General features: G+C 36.0%; 1 protein-coding gene across 1 annotated transcript in view; it reads left to right on the forward strand.

The window, feature by feature from the left end:
- The window catches only part of LOC309843473 (titin-like), a 275,519-nt gene that overhangs the window by 136,633 nt on the left and 115,690 nt on the right, over window positions 1-23,196 (forward strand). The window contains 27 exon segments of the mRNA XM_082688984.1: window positions 384-464; window positions 1,247-1,324; window positions 8,932-9,015; window positions 9,099-9,182; window positions 9,383-9,590; window positions 9,738-9,742; window positions 9,824-9,907; window positions 10,020-10,103; window positions 10,216-10,299; window positions 10,412-10,495; window positions 10,609-10,692; window positions 10,993-11,079; window positions 11,192-11,275; window positions 11,359-11,442; window positions 11,579-11,662; window positions 11,789-11,872; window positions 12,002-12,085; window positions 12,216-12,293; window positions 12,699-12,782; window positions 13,236-13,322; window positions 13,580-13,657; window positions 17,035-17,154; window positions 18,670-18,738; window positions 20,707-20,787; window positions 21,723-21,794; window positions 22,405-22,497; window positions 22,977-23,039. Coding sequence (XP_082545110.1) covers window positions 384-464; window positions 1,247-1,324; window positions 8,932-9,015; window positions 9,099-9,182; window positions 9,383-9,590; window positions 9,738-9,742; window positions 9,824-9,907; window positions 10,020-10,103; window positions 10,216-10,299; window positions 10,412-10,495; window positions 10,609-10,692; window positions 10,993-11,079; window positions 11,192-11,275; window positions 11,359-11,442; window positions 11,579-11,662; window positions 11,789-11,872; window positions 12,002-12,085; window positions 12,216-12,293; window positions 12,699-12,782; window positions 13,236-13,322; window positions 13,580-13,657; window positions 17,035-17,154; window positions 18,670-18,738; window positions 20,707-20,787; window positions 21,723-21,794; window positions 22,405-22,497; window positions 22,977-23,039 — 2,292 coding nt within the window.

The following is a 23,196-nucleotide window of genomic DNA, read 5'->3' on the forward strand; positions in this document are numbered from 1 at the left end:
ATATTTTCATTAGAGAAATAACATTAAGGAAGCAAATGAAACATTGGTAACACTACCTGCTTTCTAGTTTTGTTTTGTGGGGTTTTTTTTTAGGATAAAGTATGATACATAAAATTCTCTTTGGTACCATTCCAGATCTTGCACAAATTAATATGTGTGTGATATGAAGGAATATGTATGTGTGCATGTGTGCTTACTATTCATAGTAAATCTACCATATAGATGAAATTTAGCAAAATTGTGTCTCTCTTGGAAGTGTGATATAAATTCAAAAAATATAAGTAGAGAAAGCATTTATGAGCCCACACTGGACTAACTTTATTGGAAGTACTCCCTAATACTTCAAGAACTTATTCTAAATCAAAACACCAATATCTTTGAAGGGCCTGAAATATCTGAGAAAATCATCCCTCCAAAAAAACCACCCACTAAAGTTGTTCCTCGAAAAGAGCCACCAGCTAAAGGTATTTCATTAGTGAAAAACTACTTACCTTATTATATGTGCAGCAGCACCTTGATTGCATTAAATGTTTCTGTTCTTGATGTTTTTCTTCTGTGTTTTGTGTTTTTGGAATTTCTAAAACAAACTAATATCTTTAAAAGCGTTGAGGGGCCAAAGGAAGTTCTACCAAAAGAGAAAGTCAATATGGTCATACCCAAAGCAAATATCCTGATTAATCAAATAGTGCACCTAGGTTTCCTTCTTTGGTACTTTTTTATTGTATATTCACTAACATGCTTATTGATAAATCCATGTTTTCCTATTAATTCTTAATTTTAATCACCTAATAATAATAAATACATAGTGACTATGTGTTTAATGTCCCCGCTATGTTCATTTTGGGGAACCTCTTGAATTTTACAATAGAAATAAGAAAAACATCTGATAAATAATATATACTTATATCTTTAAAGTTCTTGAATTATTTAAGAACATTATCACTGAAGAGAAAGCACCAACTATTCACCAAAACAAGCGGAAGTAGCCCCAGCAGAAGGTGTCTTATTAATTTTTCTTATCAAGTTCTTACAATTCTAACATGGGAAATTCTTCTGAATTTCTGTTGTCATATTTGTTATCAATACTCAACTCATTTTAGTACTGTAATATATTTGATAAAGTGATCGTTCTGTTTCCTCTTATGACCATGTCATGTTTTGTGTTTACATTTTTATTACATTATGCTTGTTTCAAATCTTTATGAATGTTTAAAAGTAAAAGAAATTATTACTATTATCTTTAAAGTACCTGAAGTGACCAAGAAAATTGTGGTAGAAGAAAAAGTACGTGTTCCTGAAGAGCCCAAATTTCCACCAGCTAAAGGTACCTGTCTTTGCTGAATCACCACTAATATAAAAATCCCCTCTTATTCACTTACAATGGAACAGAGAGAGGGGGAGATCCTTCTCCCTTCAATGCCACAATAGAGCTTAATTATGCAAACTTCAATTTATGTTCTATAACATAGTCCTTCCTTTTTGACGATCCTCTGGAAACAAAGGCATCAACCTAAAAGTTGTTACTGTTTTTGTTGATCTTCTTGATATTGACCCCCTCAACTTCTTTTCAAAAATAATTTATTTCGGAAGCTATTGTCAAGGAGCTTTGGAAACAAACATTCCAGATAACAATAGAAAATGATGCTATACCCCAAGGACAAAGTATTTTTAATAAGACAAATCAAGAACTCATCAACAAGGCAATCTAGAGAGATGCGTTGACTGTGTGTTTAGCTGGCTTATGATTTTGGAATTCTTGCCATTCTTCTTGTTAGATCCCCTTTTTGTCTTGATATTTTATATCCAATTATGATATTTTTTAAAAAAAAATAAATATCTTTAAAGCACCTGAAGTACCTAAGAAAATTGTTCCAGAAGAAAGGGTTCATGAAGCTGTTCCTAAAAAGCCTGAAGTTCCACCAACTAAAGGTATACACTGAAACTAATCATGACATGAAATGACTCTTTGTTTAGTTATTCATGGTTTAAAGTAAATGTGTGTGATGTTAAATCCTTGTATTTTGCTTCTTTATATTCTTAGTATACTTGTTATTTATAACAGTTAATATACTAATATCTTTAAAGTTCCTGAGGTGCCTAAGAAAAGTATTCAAGAAGAAAAATCTCTTTCTGAAGACACAACGATATACAGTGAGTGCAGAAAAATTGGTGGTTCTCTTTGGTTTCATTTGTGTTTGTCTCCATAGCTTTTAAAAATAAGTATACTAATATCTTATCAAAGCCTAATGTGCCAAAAATATTTGGCTAAAATTAAATAATTTAAATGGCTATTTGTCTCAGACAAGGTATATCTCCTCACCAATTAAAAAAAAAATAGTCCTGTACTTATAACATTGTCCAATTTTATAAAGGTCTCTTACCTTTTTGAATTTGTCATTGTCTTGTCTTGTTAAACTGTTCTTTGTACAAATATCTTCTGCTTTGAAGCAATTTATTTTCTCAGGCCATGAAGTAACTTTACTTCAACTTCATAATAATATTTTAATTGGATTTCATAGAATCAAAATGCCCCTTTATTATTTTTTTACTTTTTTACAGCCATCATTGGAAACATTTTGACAATGTTGCTTTAATGACCATATATTTATAAAGCCATTACAACAGCAAAAGAATTCTCAAACCATTTTTTGTTTGATTTTACATAAAATTATGATTAAATAATTTGAGGAGTAAAATAATCTGAATAATAAAATATCTTGAATAGAATATTATTCAGTAATCTGAATAGTAAAAATGTCAGTACTCAAGATCTCTTTCCACTTATTTTAATCTAAAAATACCAGTAGTTCTGATTTTCTTTCATTTATTTTAATCTAAAAAATTCCCTGTTTAAACTCTTTTGGGGGGGGGTCTATAATACTGGTTGGGATACATATATATGATGACTCCCTCCTTTGAATACCCTTTCTATGCTAAAGTCAGGTTATTGTCACCAGCCTGTCTTCCTTTCTAAAAGCAAGAGAAATCTTTATTTTCTTCAGTTGCCTTATTTTCAAAGATTTAATTTTTTTTTTCTTTCCTGCTTCAAATCCCTAAATGGTTATTAAACTACGCAACCATAAACCTGATATGGTATAAAATTATAGCCACCTAGATTCCCAGAAAAGGGAAGAACTTATTCAAATTTCCAGTAGGTCAAATGTAGGAGAATCAACCTTGTTCTTTATGGACAAAACTAAGAGCAAAGGAAAATTTTGCCAGTAACTTTCTGCAGACAAAATACAAGAATTATATAGTCCCTGGCCAGTGAATTCCTCAATTTTATTGTCATCATAAATGAGAGTTCTATATGATACAACTGGGAATGAGGCTTTCTCTTAGCAGATGTGTTCTTGTCGCTAGTTTGTGTCTATGTGCTACTGGTAATTTGGGTGATGAGTGTGTACTATGTATCACGTTTTCTTAATAGTATTTGTCATTGCCTTGAAATGCCCTTAATTGTATAAATACTAATATCTTCAAAGTTTATGAAGTGTCTGAAGAATCCACCACAGAAGAAAAAGTACTTGTGACTCATCCTCCAAAGACGAAAACCAAAATAGCAAAAGGTATATAATACCAATGATCTAGTCTGAAGAATATTTATTTAGGGCTCATTTTAAAAGCTCAATCTTCTCCTGTGCTGTTTATAAATATAACTATACTCATATCTTTTAAGTGCCTGAGCCACCCAAGGAAGTTGTTCCAGAGGACAAAGTATATGTGACGATTCCTAAAAAGAGAGAAACGCCAGCAACTAAAGGTACATTTCAACAACATCAAACTTGGATGAATAACTTTGGATTCAAGACTCAAAAATTGTGTGTTATATGATTTACTGTCTTCACAACTTCTAAGTGTAAACCTAATAATATTTTTAAAGAGCCTGATACAACCAGAGAAGTTTTTCCAGAGGTGGAGTTACCTGAGGCTGTTCCCCAAATTCCAGAGCATCCTCCAACTGAAGGTATAATTCTTAGTTATGAAAATTTAAAGAGAATCTTTCTTCTTCAGTCTGAAAAATATGTTTAGTGTTTTGTGTAGGTTCTCAGAACCCCTAACACTAAAATACTAATATCTTTAGGGTCCCCAATGTACCCAAGACAAGGAACTTTCTATGACTTGCCCCCACCAAAAAAAAAGTCCCATTCATACTATGTACAAGGATAAGCAATTAGAACAAAAGTTAAATTTCTAATTTAAAGTTACAATATCTGTTAACATACCTAACTTTTTAAATATGTGTGTCTCCATGTCTTTGCCTTTCCTCAACTAAAAAATACTAATATCTTTAAAGAGTTGGAAGTCTCCAAGGAAGGTCTTCCAGAGCAGCAAGCTCCTGTTGCTAAAAGAAGAATACCAACATCAAAAGGTACAAGCCAGAAGAAAGCTGACTTTCTTATCTCATGATTGTAGTTGTACTTAAAACCTGTAAATATACTAATATCTTGAGAGCCCCAGATGCTACGAAGGAATATCATTGCAGAGAAGTGGGTCCCCCAAAGCAGAAGCTCAAGGGCGTATACATATTCCCATGAGCTATTCAAGAGAAAATAGAAGGAGGAAAAAATCTTTAACGTATCTAAATGGAAGGTGCTTGGGCTATAAAGTCTAACTATGATGTCTCCAGGGAATATATGAAGACATACAATATGTAGATGTGACCCAGATGGATTCTTCAATAGGAAATAGCAATTACTGTTCCAAAAAAAGGAAAAAAAAAAAAAATCAGACTAGGGGAAAAAAAAAGCTATACAAGACCACTTAAAACATTTATATCCCTGAAACTAGGCCGAACTGGTTTAGCACTCCCCCCTTTAAAGCAGAACTCAGTGCCATCAAATGACAGAGGTGCTTGGCTGTACACTGTAAATCAGTAATTTAACTCTCCGTGGAGTTGAAATTTCAGGAGAAACTATAACTGCTTCTTGGAATTGCCTTTCTATAAAAATAAAATTACTACTAAACACAAGCACATGAATGTGAAAAAATTCTTTTCCCATAAGAAGTAAGTATAGAAATATGCTCAGAAACCCATGACTTAAAGATAATAAAATATTAAATTCAACTTTGAGCAGTTCTTTTGATCATAGGGTCTCCACCTGAGAACCTTCCAGAATTAAGCTAATTAAAACTAGTTAACATTGGAATTCTGCATGGAACACTTAGTTGTTCCTCTCATTATCTTTGATTTTTTAGAGTCCTGCATTTTTCCATTTTGAATGTTTTTAGGTAAATCAAAAGATGAGAAAGTTTTAAAACATCCAGCTTAACAATTTCTTTATGATATCCAGGATATTCTGTAATTTAAAGAATATCTGAACACTTTGACATGATTTTTTCAGTCTAGGATCTCTGGGTCATTCTCCTCTCTCCTATTCTTGAAAAACAAATACTTACCCAAGGTAAGGGTAAAATGAAGCCTATCCAGACAAGAAAGAAGCTCTTAGGTTCTCCTCAAATTAAATAGCTAAAAGTACATCATTAATTATACAAGATTATTTTTTTTTCACTTGAAGCTAATTTTCCATGATATCATTTTCTATACAACCACCATTCTAAAAAATAAAATTCCTAATATCGATAGTACCTGAGGTGACCAAGAAAAGAGCTCCTGATAATCAAGTACCCATCCTATCACTGAAGAATCAGACACAGGGAACAGAAATGTCTCCCCGTCTGGGGCATTCCTGTAGGTGGAGTTAGGACTAAAAGTCTTCTACACTCTGAAGAACAAAGTGTTAATATCTTTAAAGGACAGGAAATTGTCCCTGTAAGGAAAACACCCATGGCTGCTCCCCCTGAAATTGAAACACCTTCTAGTAAAGGTACCCATCATTCTATCATTCCCGCCTTCATTCATTAAATAAATGCCAATTATGTGTGTGGGGCTAGGGAGCTGAGGAATAATAAACAAAGACAATTAGGATTTGATTCCTTTTTCAAAGCTTTATACATCATCCAGTTTTTAACAGAAGCACCCTTAGAGCCAGAAATGCCACTTTGGTGTAGTTAATGTAACTAACATCTTCACTGATGCCTTAACCTCTAAGCTTGATACTAATATCTTCAAAGTCCCAGAAACTATGAAAGAAGTGGCTTCCGAAATGCAAGTATCTGGGGATTTTCCTAAGGAGCCAGAACCTCTGCCTATAAAAGGTGTGTGATACCTGTGAACTGGAGAAATGATCTGTCCTCTGCTCTTACAACTATGCTTTTCGAGTGTTCTTCGTAACACCTAAATGTAAACTTACTAATATCTTCCAAACACCTGAAGCTGCACAAGAAATTCCCTCTTGAGAAAATACTTGTGGGTGTTCCTATTTAAACAGAAACCCCCTCTAATAAAAGTATTCATTCAACAAATGCTTAGTAAGGAAGGTCCACAGTGTCACAGGAACTAAGCCAAGTGCCGGTGAAGGGTGGGTAGCCCCTCTTCCTGAGGGTCCCACGAGCCCCCAAGCTTATTTGATGGGTGGAGCAAGGGGAGAAGAGACAGGCAGAGAAGAGACCTCTAGAAAACTACACTTGCCCACTTATTGGGTTTACTGTTTTCACTAATCCTTTTATATCTTAAATGTGAAATACTAATATCTTTAAAGTGCCTGAAGCTCCTCAAGAAGTTGTTCCTGCAAAGAGAGCTCCTTTCAAAGAAAGAGAACGTCCTTCAGTTGAAGGTACAAGTGACCATGCCCTCAAGCTAAAGAAGAAATAGCTCTTGTAGTCTTGAAAATATTTTGCTGTTCCTAGTGCTCTTCATAACACTAAATGTTAAAATACTAATTTCTTAAAGTGCTCGAAGCTCCCCAAGAAATTGTCCCTGAAAAGAAAACACATGTGATTCCTCACAAAAAGCCTGAACTTCCTCGTGATGAAGGTATATGTTGCTGGGAGCTTAGAAATTTGGAGAAATGTCTTCTTCTGTATGAATATGTTTCTTGTCTGTACAGATTCTTCTAACCCCTAAATGTAAAAATATTAATATCTTTAAAGTGCCAGAGGCACCTAGAGAAGTTGTCTCAGAAAGGAAAGTGCATCCTCCCCCAAAGCCCGAGGTCATACCTGTCAAAGGTACATTCTTTTTCTTTTTTTCTTTTTTTTTTTTCTTTTCAGTGTTCAGAATTCATTGTTTATGCACCACACCCAGTGCTCCTTGCAATACGTGCCTTTCATAATACCCACCACCAAGCTCACCCAACCCTCTCCTCTCCAAGCTCACCCTCCTCTCCAAGACCCTTAGTTTGTTTCTCAGAGTCCTCAGTCTCTCATGGTTCCTCTCCCCCTTCAATTTCCCCTAACTCCCTTCTCTCCAGCTCCCAATGTCCTCTGTGTTATTCCTTATGCTCCACAAATAAGGGAAACCATATGATAATTGATTCTCTCTGCTTGACTTATTTCACTCAGCATAACCAAAGGTACATTCTAAACCACCCTTTATTTAAGGTGGGTAGGGAGGGCCTTAGCAAGAACCACCAGGCTAGGTTTGAAAGCTTTTCTGTTATATAAATGAAGTTCTTGTCTATGTGGATCCTTGTGACTCAAATGTAAATTTACTAATATCTTCAAAGTACCCCAGGCTCCCAAAGAGGTTGTCCCTGAGAATAAAGTGCCTATGGTGCCTTCTAAAAAGCCTGAAGTCCCACTTGTGACAGGTATTTGTCACCAGCCTTAGGTTTAAAAAGATTGAACTCTTTTGCTCTTGAAAATATTTTGCTCTAGTGGTCTCATCATTTTTAAATGTAATTTTACTAATATCTTTTAAGAACCTGAAGTTCCTCAAGAAATTGTCCCTGTAAAGAAAGCACCAGTGGTGCCTCCTAAAAAACCTGAAGTTGCATCTGTTTCAGGTACTTGTCACTCACCTCAGACCTAAGAAGATACAGCCCTTCTACTCTTGAAAATGTTTTGTTCCAGCAGCATAACTCCTAAGTGTACTTTTACTAATATCTTTTAAGTGCCCGAGGTTCCCAAAGAAGTGGTCCCTGAAAAGAAAGTGTCTGTGGCGCCTCCTAAAAAGCCGGAAGTCCCACCCGTTACAGGTATTTGTTACCAAATCCTGGCTTAAAAGGATGTAATTCTCCTGCTCTTGAAAATATTTCGTTCTAGTAGTCTTCATAACCCCTAAGTGTACTTTTACTAATATCTTTTAAGTGCCTGAGGCTCCCAAAGAAGTGGTCCCTGAAAAGAAAGTGTCTGTGGCGCCTCCTAAAAAGCCAGAAGTCCTACCTGTTACAGGTATTTGTCACTCACCTTAGACTTAAAAAGATGTAACTCTTCTGCTCTCAAAAATATCTTGTTCCGGTCGTCTTCATAACCCCTAAGTGTACTTTTACTAATATCTTTTAAGTGCCTGAGGCTCCCAGAGAAGTGGTCCCTGATAAGAAAGTGTCTGTGGCGCCTCCTAAAAAGCCAGAAGTCCCACTTGTTAAAGGTATTTGTCACTCACCTTAGGTTTAAAAAGACATATCTCTTCTGCTCTTGAAAATGTTTTGTTCCAGTTGTCTTCATAGTTCCTAAATATAATCTTACTAATATCTTTTAAGTGCCTGAGACTTCCAGAGAAGTGGTCCCTGAAAAGAAAGTGTCGCCTCCCCAAAAGCCAGAAGTCCCACCTGTTACAGGTATTTGTTACCAATGCCTGGCTTAAAAGACATAATTCTCCTGCTCTTGAAAATGTTTGGTTCCAGTCGTCTTCATAACCCCTAAGTGTACTTTTACTAATATCTTTTAAGTGCCTGAGGCTCCCAAAGAAGTGGTCCCTGAAAAGAAAGTGTCTGTGACACCTCCTAAAAAGCCAGAAGTCCCACCACCTGTTAAAGGTACTTGTCACCAACCTTAGGCTTAAAGAGACATAATTCTTCTGCTCTTGAAAATATCTCATTCCAGTGATCTTCACAGTTCCTAAGTGTAATTTTACTAATATCTTTTAAGTGCCTGAGGCTCCCAGAGAAGTGGTCCCTGAAAAGAAGGTGCCTGTGATGCCTCCCAAAAAGCCCGAAGTCCCACCAGCCAAAGGTAGTCATCCCCATGTCAATGGGTTTGATACCACCCATTTGTCTCTACCCTGTCTAATCATGAAAATACTAATATCTTTCAAGTGCCCGAAGCGCCCAAGGCAGCTGTTCCAGAAAAGAAGGTGCCTGAGGCTCTTCCTCCCAAACCAGAGAGTCCTCCTCCTGCAGGTAAGGTCAGAGCCATATATACTAGGGAGAAAACTTATTTTAGCTAGAAAATTATGTATACAAATATGACAACATAAAGGTGATATGATTCTAAAGAAAAGAAAGTCAGAAGTTAACCAGAATATCTTAGTGTATAATGACATGATACAGTGAGGAATGTTTTAACCTTTTCTAAACACAAATTACCAATGTCTTTGAAGTGCCTGAGGTACCGCCAAAGAAAGTCATCCCTGAGAAGAAAGTACCTGTGGCTCCTCCTAAAAAGCCAGAACCTCCACCTGCTAAAGGTATTTATTCTTCCAAGTTGTTGGTCGCCTGTTTCAGGGGGCTGGGAAGAGTGTGTATGGAACTGTCTGCCTGTCTCATAAATTGTATTTGCTTGGGTAAATGTGTTGGCAATATTGCCCTGTTATAATCTCTAACTAAAAGATACTAATATCTTCAAAGTTCCTGAAGCTCCTAAAGAAGTTGTCTCCGAGAAAAAAATGTCTGTGGTTGTGCCCCCAAAACCAGAAGCACCACCTGCTAAAGGTATTTATTCATACCCCCGTTAAGGAAAAGTACTGTCTTGTGCTCTTCCCAATCATTGTAATATATGCCTTCACTATTCATAACTTCTAAAAATACTAATATCTTTCAAGTGCCTGAAGTTGTTCAAGAAGTTGTCCCAGAGAAGAAAATTCCCAAGGCATCACCCAAAAAACCAGATGCCCTACCTGTCACAGGTACATGTTAGCTTTGATTTCGTTTTGGAGAAATATCTCTTCATTCCTCCAGAATAATATTGGCCCTTTGCTCTTCATTAACTTAACTTTAAAACTACTAATATCTTTCAAGTGCCTGAAGTTGTTCAAGAAGTTGTCCCAGAGAAGAAAATTCCCAAGGCACCACCCAAAAAACCAGATGCCCCACCTGTCACAGGTACATGTTAGCTTTGATCTCGTTTTGAAGAAATATCTCTTCGTTCCTCCAGAATAATATTGGCCCTTTGCTCTTCATTAACTTAACTTTAAAACTACTAATATCTTTCAAGTGCCTGAAGTTACTCAAGAAGTTGTCCCAGAGAAGATAATTCCCAAGGCACCACCCAAAAAACCAGATGCCCCACCTGTCACAGGTACATGTTAACCTTGATCTTGTCTTGAAGAAATATCTCTTTGTTCCTCCAGAATAATTTTGGCCCCTTGCTCTTCATTAACTTAACTCTAAAACTACTAATATCTTTCAAGTGCCTGAAGTTGCTCAAGAAGTTGTCCCAGAACCCAAATTTCCCAGGGCACCAGCCAAAAAACCAGAAGCCCGACCAGTTTCAGGTATTATTCACTCATGTCCTTATCTAAAGAAGAAGTATCTCTTCTGCTTTTGGAAATATGTTTAGTCCATTGACCTCATTAATCTAAATGTAAAACTACTAATATCTTTTAAGTGCCTGAAGTTCCTCAAGAAATTGTCCCTGCAAAGAAAGTACCAGTGTTGCCTCCTAAAAAACCTGAAGTTGAACCTGTTACAGGTACTTGTCACTCACCTCAGACCTAAGAAGATACAGCCCCTCTACTCTTGAAAATGTTTTGTTCCAGCGGTCTCATAACCCCTAAGTATAATTTTACTAATATCTTTTAAGTGCCTGAGGCTCCCAGAGAAGTGGTCCCTGAAAAGAAAGTGTCTGTGGTGCCTCCTTTAGGAAGTCCCATCTGTTAAAGATATTTGTCACTCACCTTAGACTTAAAAAGATGTAACTCTTCTCTCAAAAATATCTTGTTCCAGTCGTCTTCATAATCTCTAAAGTGTACTTTTACTAATATCTTTTAAGTGCCTGAGGCTCCCAAAGAAGTGGTCCCTGAAAAGAAAGTGTCTGTGACACCTCCTAAAAAGCCAGAAGTCCCACCACCTGTTAAAGGTACTTGTCACCAACCTTAGGCTTAAAGAGACATAATTCTTCTGCTCTTGAAAATATCTCATTCCAGTGATCTTCACAGTTCCTAAGTGTAATTTTACTAATATCTTTTAAGTGCCTGAGGCTCCCAGAGAAGTGGTCCCTGAAAAGAAGGTGCCTGTGATGCCTCCCAAAAAGCCCGAAGTCCCACCAGCCAAAGGTAGTCATCCCCATGTCAATGGGTTTGATACCACCCATTTGTCTCTACCCTGTCTAATCATGAAAATACTAATATCTTTCAAGTGCCCGAAGCGCCCAAGGCAGCTGTTCCAGAAAAGAAGGTGCCTGAGGCTCTTCCTCCCAAACCAGAGAGTCCTCCCCCTGCAGGTAATAATGACACTATCAAAACTATTATATTTGAAAAGAAAAAAAACTCTCTTCTTAGTGTTGTGAAAATCTGTTTGTAACCTATTTCCTATGCGTGAGTCAACTCTAGCATTAAAATGAGCTTGTGTCTTTCAAGTGCATGAGGAGCCTGAGGAAATTGCCTGGGAAGAGCCTCCCGAGGAAGCTGTGGAAGAGCCAGAGCCGGCTGCTCCTCCGAAAGGTACTTGGCCAGCTGCTAGGTTGCCTTAGCCAACTTTCTACCCCTCTTGCCCTGAAAATCCTTCGAGCTTTTGTCTTATTTCTTGTTCATCTTTGCTGATTCTGAAATAAATTCTAATATCTTTAGTGACCGTGCCACCCAAGAAACCCGTTCCAGAAAAGAAACCACCCACTGTCGTTGCCAAAAAACCTGAACCACCGCCAGCGAAAGGTATTTCTCACTGCCACTAACCTCCTTCAGAAAAAGTCTTTCGGGTGTTGGGTTCCACTGCTATATCTATACCTAATGTTTTTCATGTGGTTTAAACTATGAGCTAAAAATAACTAATATCTTTTAAAGTGCCTGAGGTACCCAAGGAAGTTGTCCCTGAAAAGAAGGTGCCTCCAGTGGTGCCCAAAAAACCAGAAGTCCCACCTCCTAAAGGTACATACAGCTGTCTACCATATGATGGAGGGTAAAACCTCCAATTCTTTGGAAGTAGTTTGTGCTGTGCAAATGTGATGAATGTTTACTAGAAACTCTTCATAATGTTAAAATATTAATGCCTTTAAAGTGCCTGAAGTTCCAAAAGCCGCTGTTCCTGAAAAGAAAGTAACTGTTCCCAAGAAGCCGGAAGTCCCACCACCTAAAGGTACATGTCACTAATGAGATTCTGCAGGAAAACACTCACTCTGGCTTCAAAAGTTACTTATTACAGGAAACCCTGTTGTTTGTCAAACTTCTTACATTCACAATTACAAACATGCCATTCTGGATTTTTAAGGTTTAAGTGTTTTTAAATAACATCACTGGTTTAAAAACAGACAAAAAACTGATGCATCTCTTATGTGCATTAAAGAGTTTGTTAATATGATTTTGTTAGTCTGAATAGGTCACATTTCCTCATTGCTATGTGGATCTCAGAACAGATATTGGCCTTGGGAATATTGTTCTTGCATTTGTCTCTGAGTTATTTGATCTAGATGTGAACTAGAGATGGTATAAATTTCATGTACTTCTCAACTACCCAGAAGTAAACTAGCTAATATCTTTAAAGTGCCAGAGGTGCCAAAGAAACCTGTCGTAGAAGAGGAACCAGCCATTCCTGTTCCCCGGGAAGTAGAGTCTCCTCCTCCAGAAGGTACATGTTAGACTATTAATGAGCTTGCCACTCAAAGACAGTTGCTCATTGAAGCCTTGTTCTTCCTTTTTTATTATTTGGTATCTCTTGGTCATTTTCTGTCCTTTAATTATTTGTCTTAATCATTCTTAATTAGCTCTGATTTGAGTTTTCAATCAGTGATCTCTCTATAGGGCATCATAAGCTGTATTAAAGTATCTCAAATGCGCACAGAAAGTAGGACAGAGCCAGTGACTATAAATGACATTAAACTCCAAAAGGGCTTTCCAAGCATTCAGATCAATAGAAACCAAAGTCAGTGCAAATAAGATAGGTTTCATCTTCACCAAACTAAGAAAAGTTATTAATTAAAACAAGGGATGAAATCAAGGTCACTAGTTTTTATGTTCAGTGTTTTGTGCATTTTAGAATACTGTCCCATACATGGAATTACAATTAACTTTATCTTTAAAGTATATGAAGAACCTGAGGAAATTGTTCCTGAAGAGGAAGAGCCAGTTCCTGTTGTGGAAGAGAAGCCAGAAGCCCCACCCCCAGCAGGTACAAGGCAGGGTCCTGTACTATATAGGAAAATACATGGTTTGATTTTTATATCTATTATATACCTTCTTTAAGGTAAAATGTGGGTCTTCTCTCTTCTTTCTTGAAATTCGACTTCATTGGAAAGAACAGAAGTCATTTACACACACAAAGCTATAGGATTTTACAGTGTGCCTACAGAAGGATGGGTGTGATCTTTATTCATTCATTAGTGTTAGGCTTTTCATTATAATCATTTGAAATTCCTATCTTTAAAGTACCTGAAGAACCCAAGAAGATTGTTCCAGAGAAGAAAGTTCCTGTTATCAAGAAACCAGAAGCTCCACCTCCTAAAGGTACTCACAGTAAAATACATCAGTATTTGCTTCATTTTTGTGTGCTGTCTAAAATTCGACAGTCCTTACTATTTTGTGTTGTATTATGTGTGTAACTGTCTTCTAAACGTTGTTGTCAAATTAATGTGTACATATTGCATCTTGCAAATTTATATTATTAAATGCTACTAATATCTTTAAAGTACCTGAGATGGCAAAGAAAGTTGTCCCAGTGAAGAAAGTCCCAACAGTCAAGAAGCCAGAAATACCAGAAACTCAAGGTATTCCTGTCATCATTGATATCATTAGTATCATTGCTTTTTTAAAGTAACCTGTTATCTGTCCTTGTTGTTGCATAACGAGGGACAAAATGTCCTTATTTAGTTCCAATAATTTTAATACTGCTCCTTTAACTACAGATTCTTAATTCTTAACATTTAAAATCTTTCTAAATACTCTTTTTAAAATACAACTAATATCTTCCAAGTGCCTGAGGTGCCCAAGAAACTTGTTCCAGTAAAGAAGGAAACTGTGCCCATTACCAGAAAACGAGAAGTCCAGCCAGAAAAAGGTATCTACCATGAAGGAAAAATATAGATTTCTTTGATTTTAATAATGGTTCTTATGCAAAACCACATTTCACAGATGAGAAGGGGAAATGATGAGGGCAAAGAGAAAAAACAAGACAGATAAGCAGGAGGAAACAAATAAATGAGATTCAGTTGTGCGATGACATGGTTCCATGTGGTAGCAGAGGACCTCCTCCGATTCGAGGGGTAAACCGCTCAATTCAGCATATTTTGGTGAATGTCCTACCATTAACAAAACAGCATGCTAGAACAAATAAGATTTGGTCCTGTCTTCAAGCAACTTAAAGCCGGTGAGATGAAAGCACAGCACAGCTCTAATAGACGGGAAGTGATCACACCTACAGGAATATAAGGGCTACAGAAACACAGGCAAGGGAAGATAAATTTCAGGCAGAGGCATCAGGGAAAGCTGTATGAAAGAAATAAAAGTTAAAGTTTTGATGGATTCTTATACTATATAGCAATTGAAAAAATGGTTTTCTAGGCAAAGGAAAAATTTTTATCGAAGGCACAGAGGTAGAAGAGTCTAGGACGTTCAAGGACCTTCAAATAAATTTGTGCAATTTGAGTATGGATTGGTCTTGGGATATCTTGAAAGATAATCTGGATATAAAGCAGCTGAGGTTCATATTTTGGAGTTTTTTGAATGTGCGTATCAGGCATGTCCTTTATTCTGTAGGTAACAGGAAGCTGCAAAGGCTTTGAAGCAGGTACACAAATGAGTGGAGGTTGGGCTTCAGAAAGATGACTGGCAATAGTTCTAGCTACCGGAAGACAGTGATAATAGTGAAGAGCCACTGCAGTCATTTAGGGTGATTAAGAGCTGGACAAGATCCGTGGTGGTAGAAATGGGAAAAGAGTGAGAGAGGTGGGAGATCAAATTGCTGTCTATTAGGGAAACAATTAAGTAGAGGAGCCCAAGATGATCGTAAGGGTTGTACCTAGCTATTCATGGGAATGGTTCATTGGGTCCCTAATTAATATTAGAAAGAAGATAGTGAATACATATTTTTCACTTTTCAAATATAGAAGCTGGGAATATGCATCTGGAGCTTAGGAAAGAGAACAGAGCTAGAGATGGAGATCTAGGAGTCACCCAAAGAGAAATAAGAGAGTGCAGTGGTGATGGTTCACAGAGTGTAGAGCCAATTTTTTAAAGCTTAGAAAAAAGACCAGTGGAGAACACTGACATTTAAGGGTACAGAGAGGAAGAGAAGCAAATGAAGAAGGCTGAGAAGACTCATTAATAAAATTGGAATGTCCAAAAGGGCGCCATGCCTCCAAAGCCATATTCCCCACTAAGTCTTGTAAGATAAAGTTCTTTCCACTCTATTCTTTGCCTGCTGTTTGCAGAATCTTGCACATCTTCTAAATTCTTAATAAACCAAATCAATATCTTTAAAGTGCCTCAAGTACCAAAGGAAATCATCCCAGAAAAGGAAGAGTCCATTCCTATTCCTGAGGAGCCAGAAGCTCCCCCTGTCCAAGGTACACAGCTGCTCTATAAATCTTGGAAAGATGAAAATTGTCTTCAACATCTTGCTTTGATTGTAGATGAGTCTTACGTACTTATCTGTTGTCTGTCTTTGTGTAGTTAAGTTGTTGGTATTTTGGGGTCATCTGAAGAATATGTTATAGAGTATAACTAAGTTGATATGTTACAACTTAGCAGTTGAAAGATTCTACTGTGAATACAGTCTAAAATATAATACTGTGTTTTTTAAGTTGAAGAGTCTCCTGAGGACATAATGTATGAAGAAAAAGCATCTATAACCATTGGTAGAAAAGTGACTCCCCCTGTTGAAGGTATATATATATATATATATATATATATATGTATAAACATAAATTTTTTTAGTCTCTTAAAGACTCCAGCCAGAAATTTTAAAAAAATTATTCATAGGGTGGCATTCTTTCTTGAAATTATATACAGAAGCATTCCAGCATGTGCTTGTTTTATTTTTCAAATAAACTTCTTTTAAAGTAGAATATTTAACTTTTCTTAATAGTAACTAATAATTCCCAAAGATAAAGCTTACAAGGCAAAACTGGAAAAATTGCACTGGATTCTCAAACAATAACCCCACATCAAATTTTACAAGTCATCTCATTTGCCATCCACATACATCAAATAAAGTAGTTAATCAAATGTTCAAGTGTAATAGAAATCTTTCCTCTTTTTCTATAAAAATGAATATGCGTGAATTGTATATTTTTGTTTTTGTGACTACAATCTTTACATCTCTGTGAAATTTGTATGAGTCTTTGTGAAGAACTTCACAATCTCCTATCCTCTTTCAACATTCTTTAAAGAACGTGAAATCCAAAAATATATCGAGCCTGAAGAACCTGAACCTGAGCCACAGCCAGAAGAAATACCAATTCAAGGTATTCAGTTCATTGGACTTCCCTCTTCACCATCATAGTCTTTATCTTCACATACGTGTATGTTTTATGTTGTTCTGCGTGTCTCTCTCCATCTGTATGTAAGACACTGTTTTAAACATGCATCGCATTCTTATTCATCCATGTCATTTGTACAACTGATCCCATGTCAGTGTGTCTTACGGATACTTCCTTTGTTTTTATCAGCACCTTTGCCGTATTTCTTATCATCTGTGTACAGTGTTTAAATTTTTGTGTTTGATGTTGGATTCTATTTTATATTTGATGTTGGATGCTACTACAAATGTAAAAAGTAAACTTTTTACTCGATATGTACATGTTTAAATTTCTACTGGATGTATTATATGTCCACACACCAATTAACATACACATATACTAACCCTCCTGAAATACTCTTTTAAGAACCTGAACCTGAACCTGAAAAGAAGGTTATTGAGAAACCAAAACTCAAACCAAAGCCTGCGCCACCTCCTCCTCCTCCACCAAAGGAAGATGTGAAGGAGAAAATGTTCCAACTTAAAGGTATAAAATGCCACTGCCAAGTTTTACTAATCTGCTTCAGACTTCTGTTCAGCCAACCAAAACGGTGCTTGTGAGACATGTATGATTTCTAAAAGTGTGTGTTTTCAAACATGATGGAACTGTGGGACTTGCATAGAGACCCGTGTTTTCCGCTGCCTTTGCGTGCTTTGTCAGGAATGCCTGACGGAATGCGCAGCTTGGCTCACTGCTACCTTCCTCCGGGACATCTGGATGCAGGAGCTGTCCAGCTAACGTTCTTATGGAGAAAGGGTTTTCTGATTTCAGAGTGCGACTGCTATGCCTATCTTTGGGATCTTGCACATTTGGAATGTATGAGAAAACGTTGCATGAAACTTTTAATGTTGCAGTAACAAATTTATACAAAAGCCAAAACTTTGTTCCTAAAGAATTTCATGTGTTTTTAAATATACTATAAGAAATATATTTATGGCATTGATAGCTGATATGTGCTCATATACCATCAAACAAAAGCATATGAATGACCCATCACTGTGACCCCATTTTTTTTTCCTTTTGCAACTTAACCAAAGCCCAAACTGTGTCTTGTGGAGCGGCCGGAAAGAGTGATGATGAATACATTTTGTATCCAGCATCTCTTCTCATTGTTAAATTTCCCTTCATCCTTTTTTGTGTTTAGATATTTCTTGGAATTGATATAATATTACTTAATTCTAAAAATGACATCTTTAGGGGTGCCTGGGTGGCTCAGTGGGTTAAAGCCTCTGCCTTCGGCTCAGGTCATGATCACAGTGTCCTGGGATAGAGCCCCAAATCTCTGCTCAGCCTGCTTCCCCCCTCTCTCTCTGCCTGCTTCTCTGCCTACTTGTGATCTCTATATGATAAATTAAAAAAAAAAAAAAAAACTTAAAAAAAATGACATCTTTAAAAGCTCAAGTAAACTGGTAAAAGCATATTACTCTTTTTATGGTAATACAATGTTGTCTTATTGTTAGTGTTGTGAGATTTCTCAATCTAAAATAATCTAGGTATAATCTTAGTTGGGCACTTTTCCCATGCTCACCTATACGCGTACAAAGCCAGAATCTTCCAGAGTAAAACTGCTTCTCATGATTCTTGCCCCTCTTTATCCCTCCTGGCCAGTAGGGGTAACTTCTGGCATTTTCAGTCAGCCATAGAAAATGGGTACATCTTACAAGGGTACCTGTTGATTCATACTCCATGAAGACACACGCTTAATATACTTTCCTTAATATAAATTTATACTTAAAGGAAAATTTCTTCTTCTAGCAAAGAACAAAAATTATCTTCTTTCTCCACCAGGCTTAAACTTACTACTCACCATCAGAGTAGAAGGGCAATGTTTTCATGGTTTGAACGCTTCTTGTGTGTTCTTTGGTGGCTGCTCTTGGCTGTTATCGGTGCTGTTTGGCTGTAAGCAAAGCTTGGTTTTGACTGTTGGAGCAGATATTTAATAATTTGCTTCAGATTAGTATAAATATACAAATAATGAAATTAATATTATATTCTTTAAAGCTGTTCCAAAGAAGAAAGTTCCTGAAAAACCTGAAGTTCCCGAAAAAGTGGAGCTTAAGCCTCTGAAAGGTATTTCACAATCTGGAAAATGCATTTCTATGCAGCATCCCTCCATCAGGCTCCTTCCTCTTCCTGTCTTCTAGAATGTTCTTTCTTCTTTTAAATCAGAGTAGTTTCATTTATTTCTTATATTTTTATAGTTTTTATGGCCCTGGCTCATAAGTGTTGCTTCCTTTGTCTCCCATCAAATTTCATACATTCATGGATATTGTTTATCTGTTTCATCTACATATGTCTTCTTGTATTTTCCTCGACTTAAAAATATTAAATGTTACTGGTTAGCTGAAATTAGCTTCAGGATACACCTTAGGTTAAAATGCAGAGAGCTAATAGAAGAAAGCTTTGGAATTTCACCTGAACAACAGCATTTTAGCCAGTGTTAGGGTGCTAAAAATAACTGATGTCCTCCTTCTATATTATTGAAATGATTTGTAGGGACTTCCTTAGGGCTTTCCTGTCATTCTCTCGTCACTGACTCTAAGACGTTCTTTCAGACATACAGATCTCACTGGGAATTTTAGGGAGCATTCAGGATTGCTGCAGGTCATTTTTCAAAATTAATTTCTCTTGACACAGTATTTTCCATGAGCAAACTTAGACCCTAAAAGAAAATAAATGGATCTTAAATTTTAGAAATTTTTCTGTTAAAAATAAAGTTATTAATTTTTCTAGTAACTAAAATGGGTAGCAGCATTCTAGTTAAGTAATTAACATATCCAGACCCATAAATTGAATGTTCTTCATTCACTCTGGAATTTTAGAAAAATCACCTCTCTGAATATACATTTTCTGACTTATAAAATGGTTATCACAAAATAATATTACTATGGCTATTAACTAGTAATGAAGGAAGAGCCACTTAAATATGAAAATGACATGTAATGACATATAGTAATTTTAAAAATAATACCTGTAATGGTGTGTTCTGTACCAGAGTCTCAAATGTCATTAAGACCTTAAAAATAAAATGATAATACAGAAAAACAAATGCAAAGAGTAGGCTCCACAGCCTACTCAAAAAACAAAAAAACAAAACAAAAAACCTACTTAATAAATTGCAAATATCCTGCTTACAGGACCAAATGGGAAGTTTTTTTAGAAATACCTAAAAGTTCAGATTTCACATGAGTAAACAAATAGGACATTAAGTTATACAAATCAATAATGTTTCAAACTGACTTTCATTGGCTACATCACTAGAGAGGTAAGGTGGGTCAGCCATCACCAAGCATTTCTTTTTCTTCCACTCAAATCCATGAGGATTGTAGGAGAAGGAGGAGGCTGCTCCATATAATATCATCCATCACACCCAACAGTCACCAAAGATGCAAGAGGGGATGAACTTAGAATTCCTTGGGTCCCTTTTAGTCTAAAGTCAAGAACATTTTCTTATTTTAAAATGAGTTCCAACACCAGCTCTTAAATTCTATAGCTCTATAATTTTAGATTAGTATTATTTCAAAAAGGAGATCTTAAGAAACGATTATTTCCCTTCAGTTAAGAAAGTGAGAGTAGTCCTTTCCCAACATCAAAGTCATCAGCCACATCCCTTGGGTTCTTCTCTCACCAGTGGAGAAGATTGGATAATGACATGAACACCAGTATCATTTTAATGTAATAGACAGTTGTGGAGATACCAATGTAGATTTGAACAATCTACAATTATAGATTAGGGCAAGGATACTGTCAAGAACCCTGTATTTGATCAAAGACTCATAAAGTCAATATAGAATAACATCTACCCTCATTTAAGTTGACTATATTTGTTTGCAATAAATGCAACAATTTGTCACAAGACTAGAAAAATGTTTGCAGAGGAAATAATTTGAAGTATATTATTTGCTTTTAAATTCTGTGATATTATTTTGCAACAAAAATCATGCACTATAGTTAACTAGTTTTGAAAGAGACCTTTTTCTTGTTGAAATTTACTTTTATATGAATTTACTTCAAAATTTGAAATCATATTCTTTTAAGTGCCTGGAGGTGAAAAGAAAGTTCGCAAATTACTTCCTGAACCTAAACCTCAACCAAAGGAAGAAGTTGTTCTCAAAAGCGGTATAGTATTTTTCAGTTGTTTTGTTAGCTTTAAATTTACAAAAAATAGGCCTGAAAGCTTACAAAAATGTTTCTGTCTCTCGGTTTTCTTTTAATCAGATTACCTATTTATCAAAATTCATTTATAGTTGCACTGAAAATTGGGAAGGCTATCATTTCCATAGCTTTTTTAAAAAGAAGACAGAAATTTTGTGAGCGTTCACAGTTATGGAGTTTACATGCATAGATATAACTAAATTGATCATACTCTAAGCTAATAATAATGACCCCAGCTGTCATGTTCATAGTCAAATTATGCAGTAAAATACACTAAACCTATTAAATATTCTAAATCAGACCAAACTTTGTAAGTCTAAATTCAGTATTCAGTTTTAAAGTGTGATACAGAATCATCAGAACTAATAAATAATATTTTTAAAAAACTAAACATGTCTTCCTACTAATGAAATCTTAAAGAATTGGAAGCAAGATATTCAGATGAGGAATCAAGTTCTGACATTTTCTTCACACAGAATTATGGGTATCTAGACTACATTTCTTTGGATATCTCCACTTAAGTAAATTTATACTTATTTAAATACTCCTCCTTATATTACCAGTGTTGAATTATGAATTCAGTTTGTTGCTATTCAAATTATTCATTTGGTGTTTTGGTCATTTTTGCAACAGCATTGTCTCTGAACAACAGATTGTCTATGTACATGGATGGAAAGTGACTGCCAGTGCTATTTTAATAATTTGACAACCCTTGATTTAAAAAAAACAACAAGAACAAAAAACAAGCACTTCTAGCATAAAGGCTAATTGGCCAGTGTACCAGGTCGCATGCTTTTCATTTTCCTTGCTTTGTGTATTATTTGCATTTGTCAGGTGTGTTCAACATCTTCATTAGTTTGTTTGTCTTGGTTTACATATAAACCTTTTTGTCTTTTAAGTTCTAAGAAAAAGGCCTGAAGAAGAAGAACCTAAAGTAGAACCTAAAAAACTAGAAAAAATTAAAAAACCAGGTAGGAATCTCAGTAAACAATTATCTTCTAACAAAATGGACATTTAACAAAAGGTTTATCTTGTAAACATCATCGGAGTTAAATATACACATAGCTTCATATTTTGTCTGTGAAACAGTCTGTGCTTTCCATCGTCTGCTTTCTGTTTAAATATCTTTATAGTAATTTTCAAATCCATTCATGTATTTTCCCACACTTCATTGCTGTTACTACTTTGCCATTTGTTTTTCTGGTAGCAATGACTATGAAATAATCAGGTCAGCTGCAAAATAGCTTCATAGGAGGGTGTTGGCAAATGTGGCACAGAACTTGGGGTCTTTTAATGGGGTTCCTTGTTATCATTAGCCTATTCTCAAAGGGTGTATTTATTGGGAACTGTTAATGGAAGTGATTTAGGAAGGGAGAGCTCATGGAGTTGGGATGCAAGTGGGTGGAGTAAAATAAATTGAGGCACAGTCAAGGGGAGAAAATAGAAATGAACTGATACAATATAAAGTTTTGTTAAAAGCCATTCATAGAGCTTTCGAAAAATAGTTTGATTTGATTATTTCAGGTCTGTTGATTTCTAAGTATTCAAATAACACTAGAAAATAATCTCATTCTCTTAAAGTACCAGAGCCACCTCCGAAAGCTGTTCCAGAGGCTGAAGTACCTCCAGCTACTGTTACAAAAAGGGAAAGGACGGTTCCTGAACCAGTTAAAGGTACAAACTTAATGGTACTTTCTTAGTTGTCTCTAAAAATACAAATATGCGTCATTTAAAAAACCATCACACTGGCATTAAGATTTGAACACAGGCCCTTAATCTACTTATCGCATATGCTTTCATTTTCTTTATCATTTCACTCTTAGGTGCACTTGGCTAATGACCACCCACTTGTTAAATTTAAAATAAGTTTTAAGCACTAGGGGGAAAATGGATAATGAGATGCATAACAACACTAGAACCAATAAAATGCATTACTATATTTTCCAAGTATTTTGTTTCAGATGCAAAATAAACTTAGATCAGATACTTGATATACTGACCATAGGTGTTTAAATTCCACTATCTCCCAAGATGTATTAGGTCTGCCTAATTGTGGTTTAACTTTGTGAAAAACTTCAGAAGTCTTAAAAAAAAAAAAAAAAAAAAAAAAAAAAACCTTCAAATAACCTGCTTACAACTGTGAATTATTTTAGTGCCTGAAATTAAGCCAGCAATACCTCTCCCTGGACCTGAACCAAAACCAAAGCCTGAACCAGGTAAGCAAGCCCACCTCCAATGTCAATAGCATGTTCCTTCATGCTTCTTACAAATAATGGGTCAAATAACAAAATGCAACCAAGCAAATGCGAGGATCGAACTGGCTTTCACAAAATAATTCATGAGGGCACACCCTGTCTGGCGAATAGAGAGGCA

This window comes from Mustela nivalis, assembly GCF_964662115.1.
Source record: "Mustela nivalis genome assembly, chromosome: 11".
Taxonomy (NCBI): Eukaryota; Metazoa; Chordata; class Mammalia; order Carnivora; family Mustelidae; genus Mustela; species Mustela nivalis.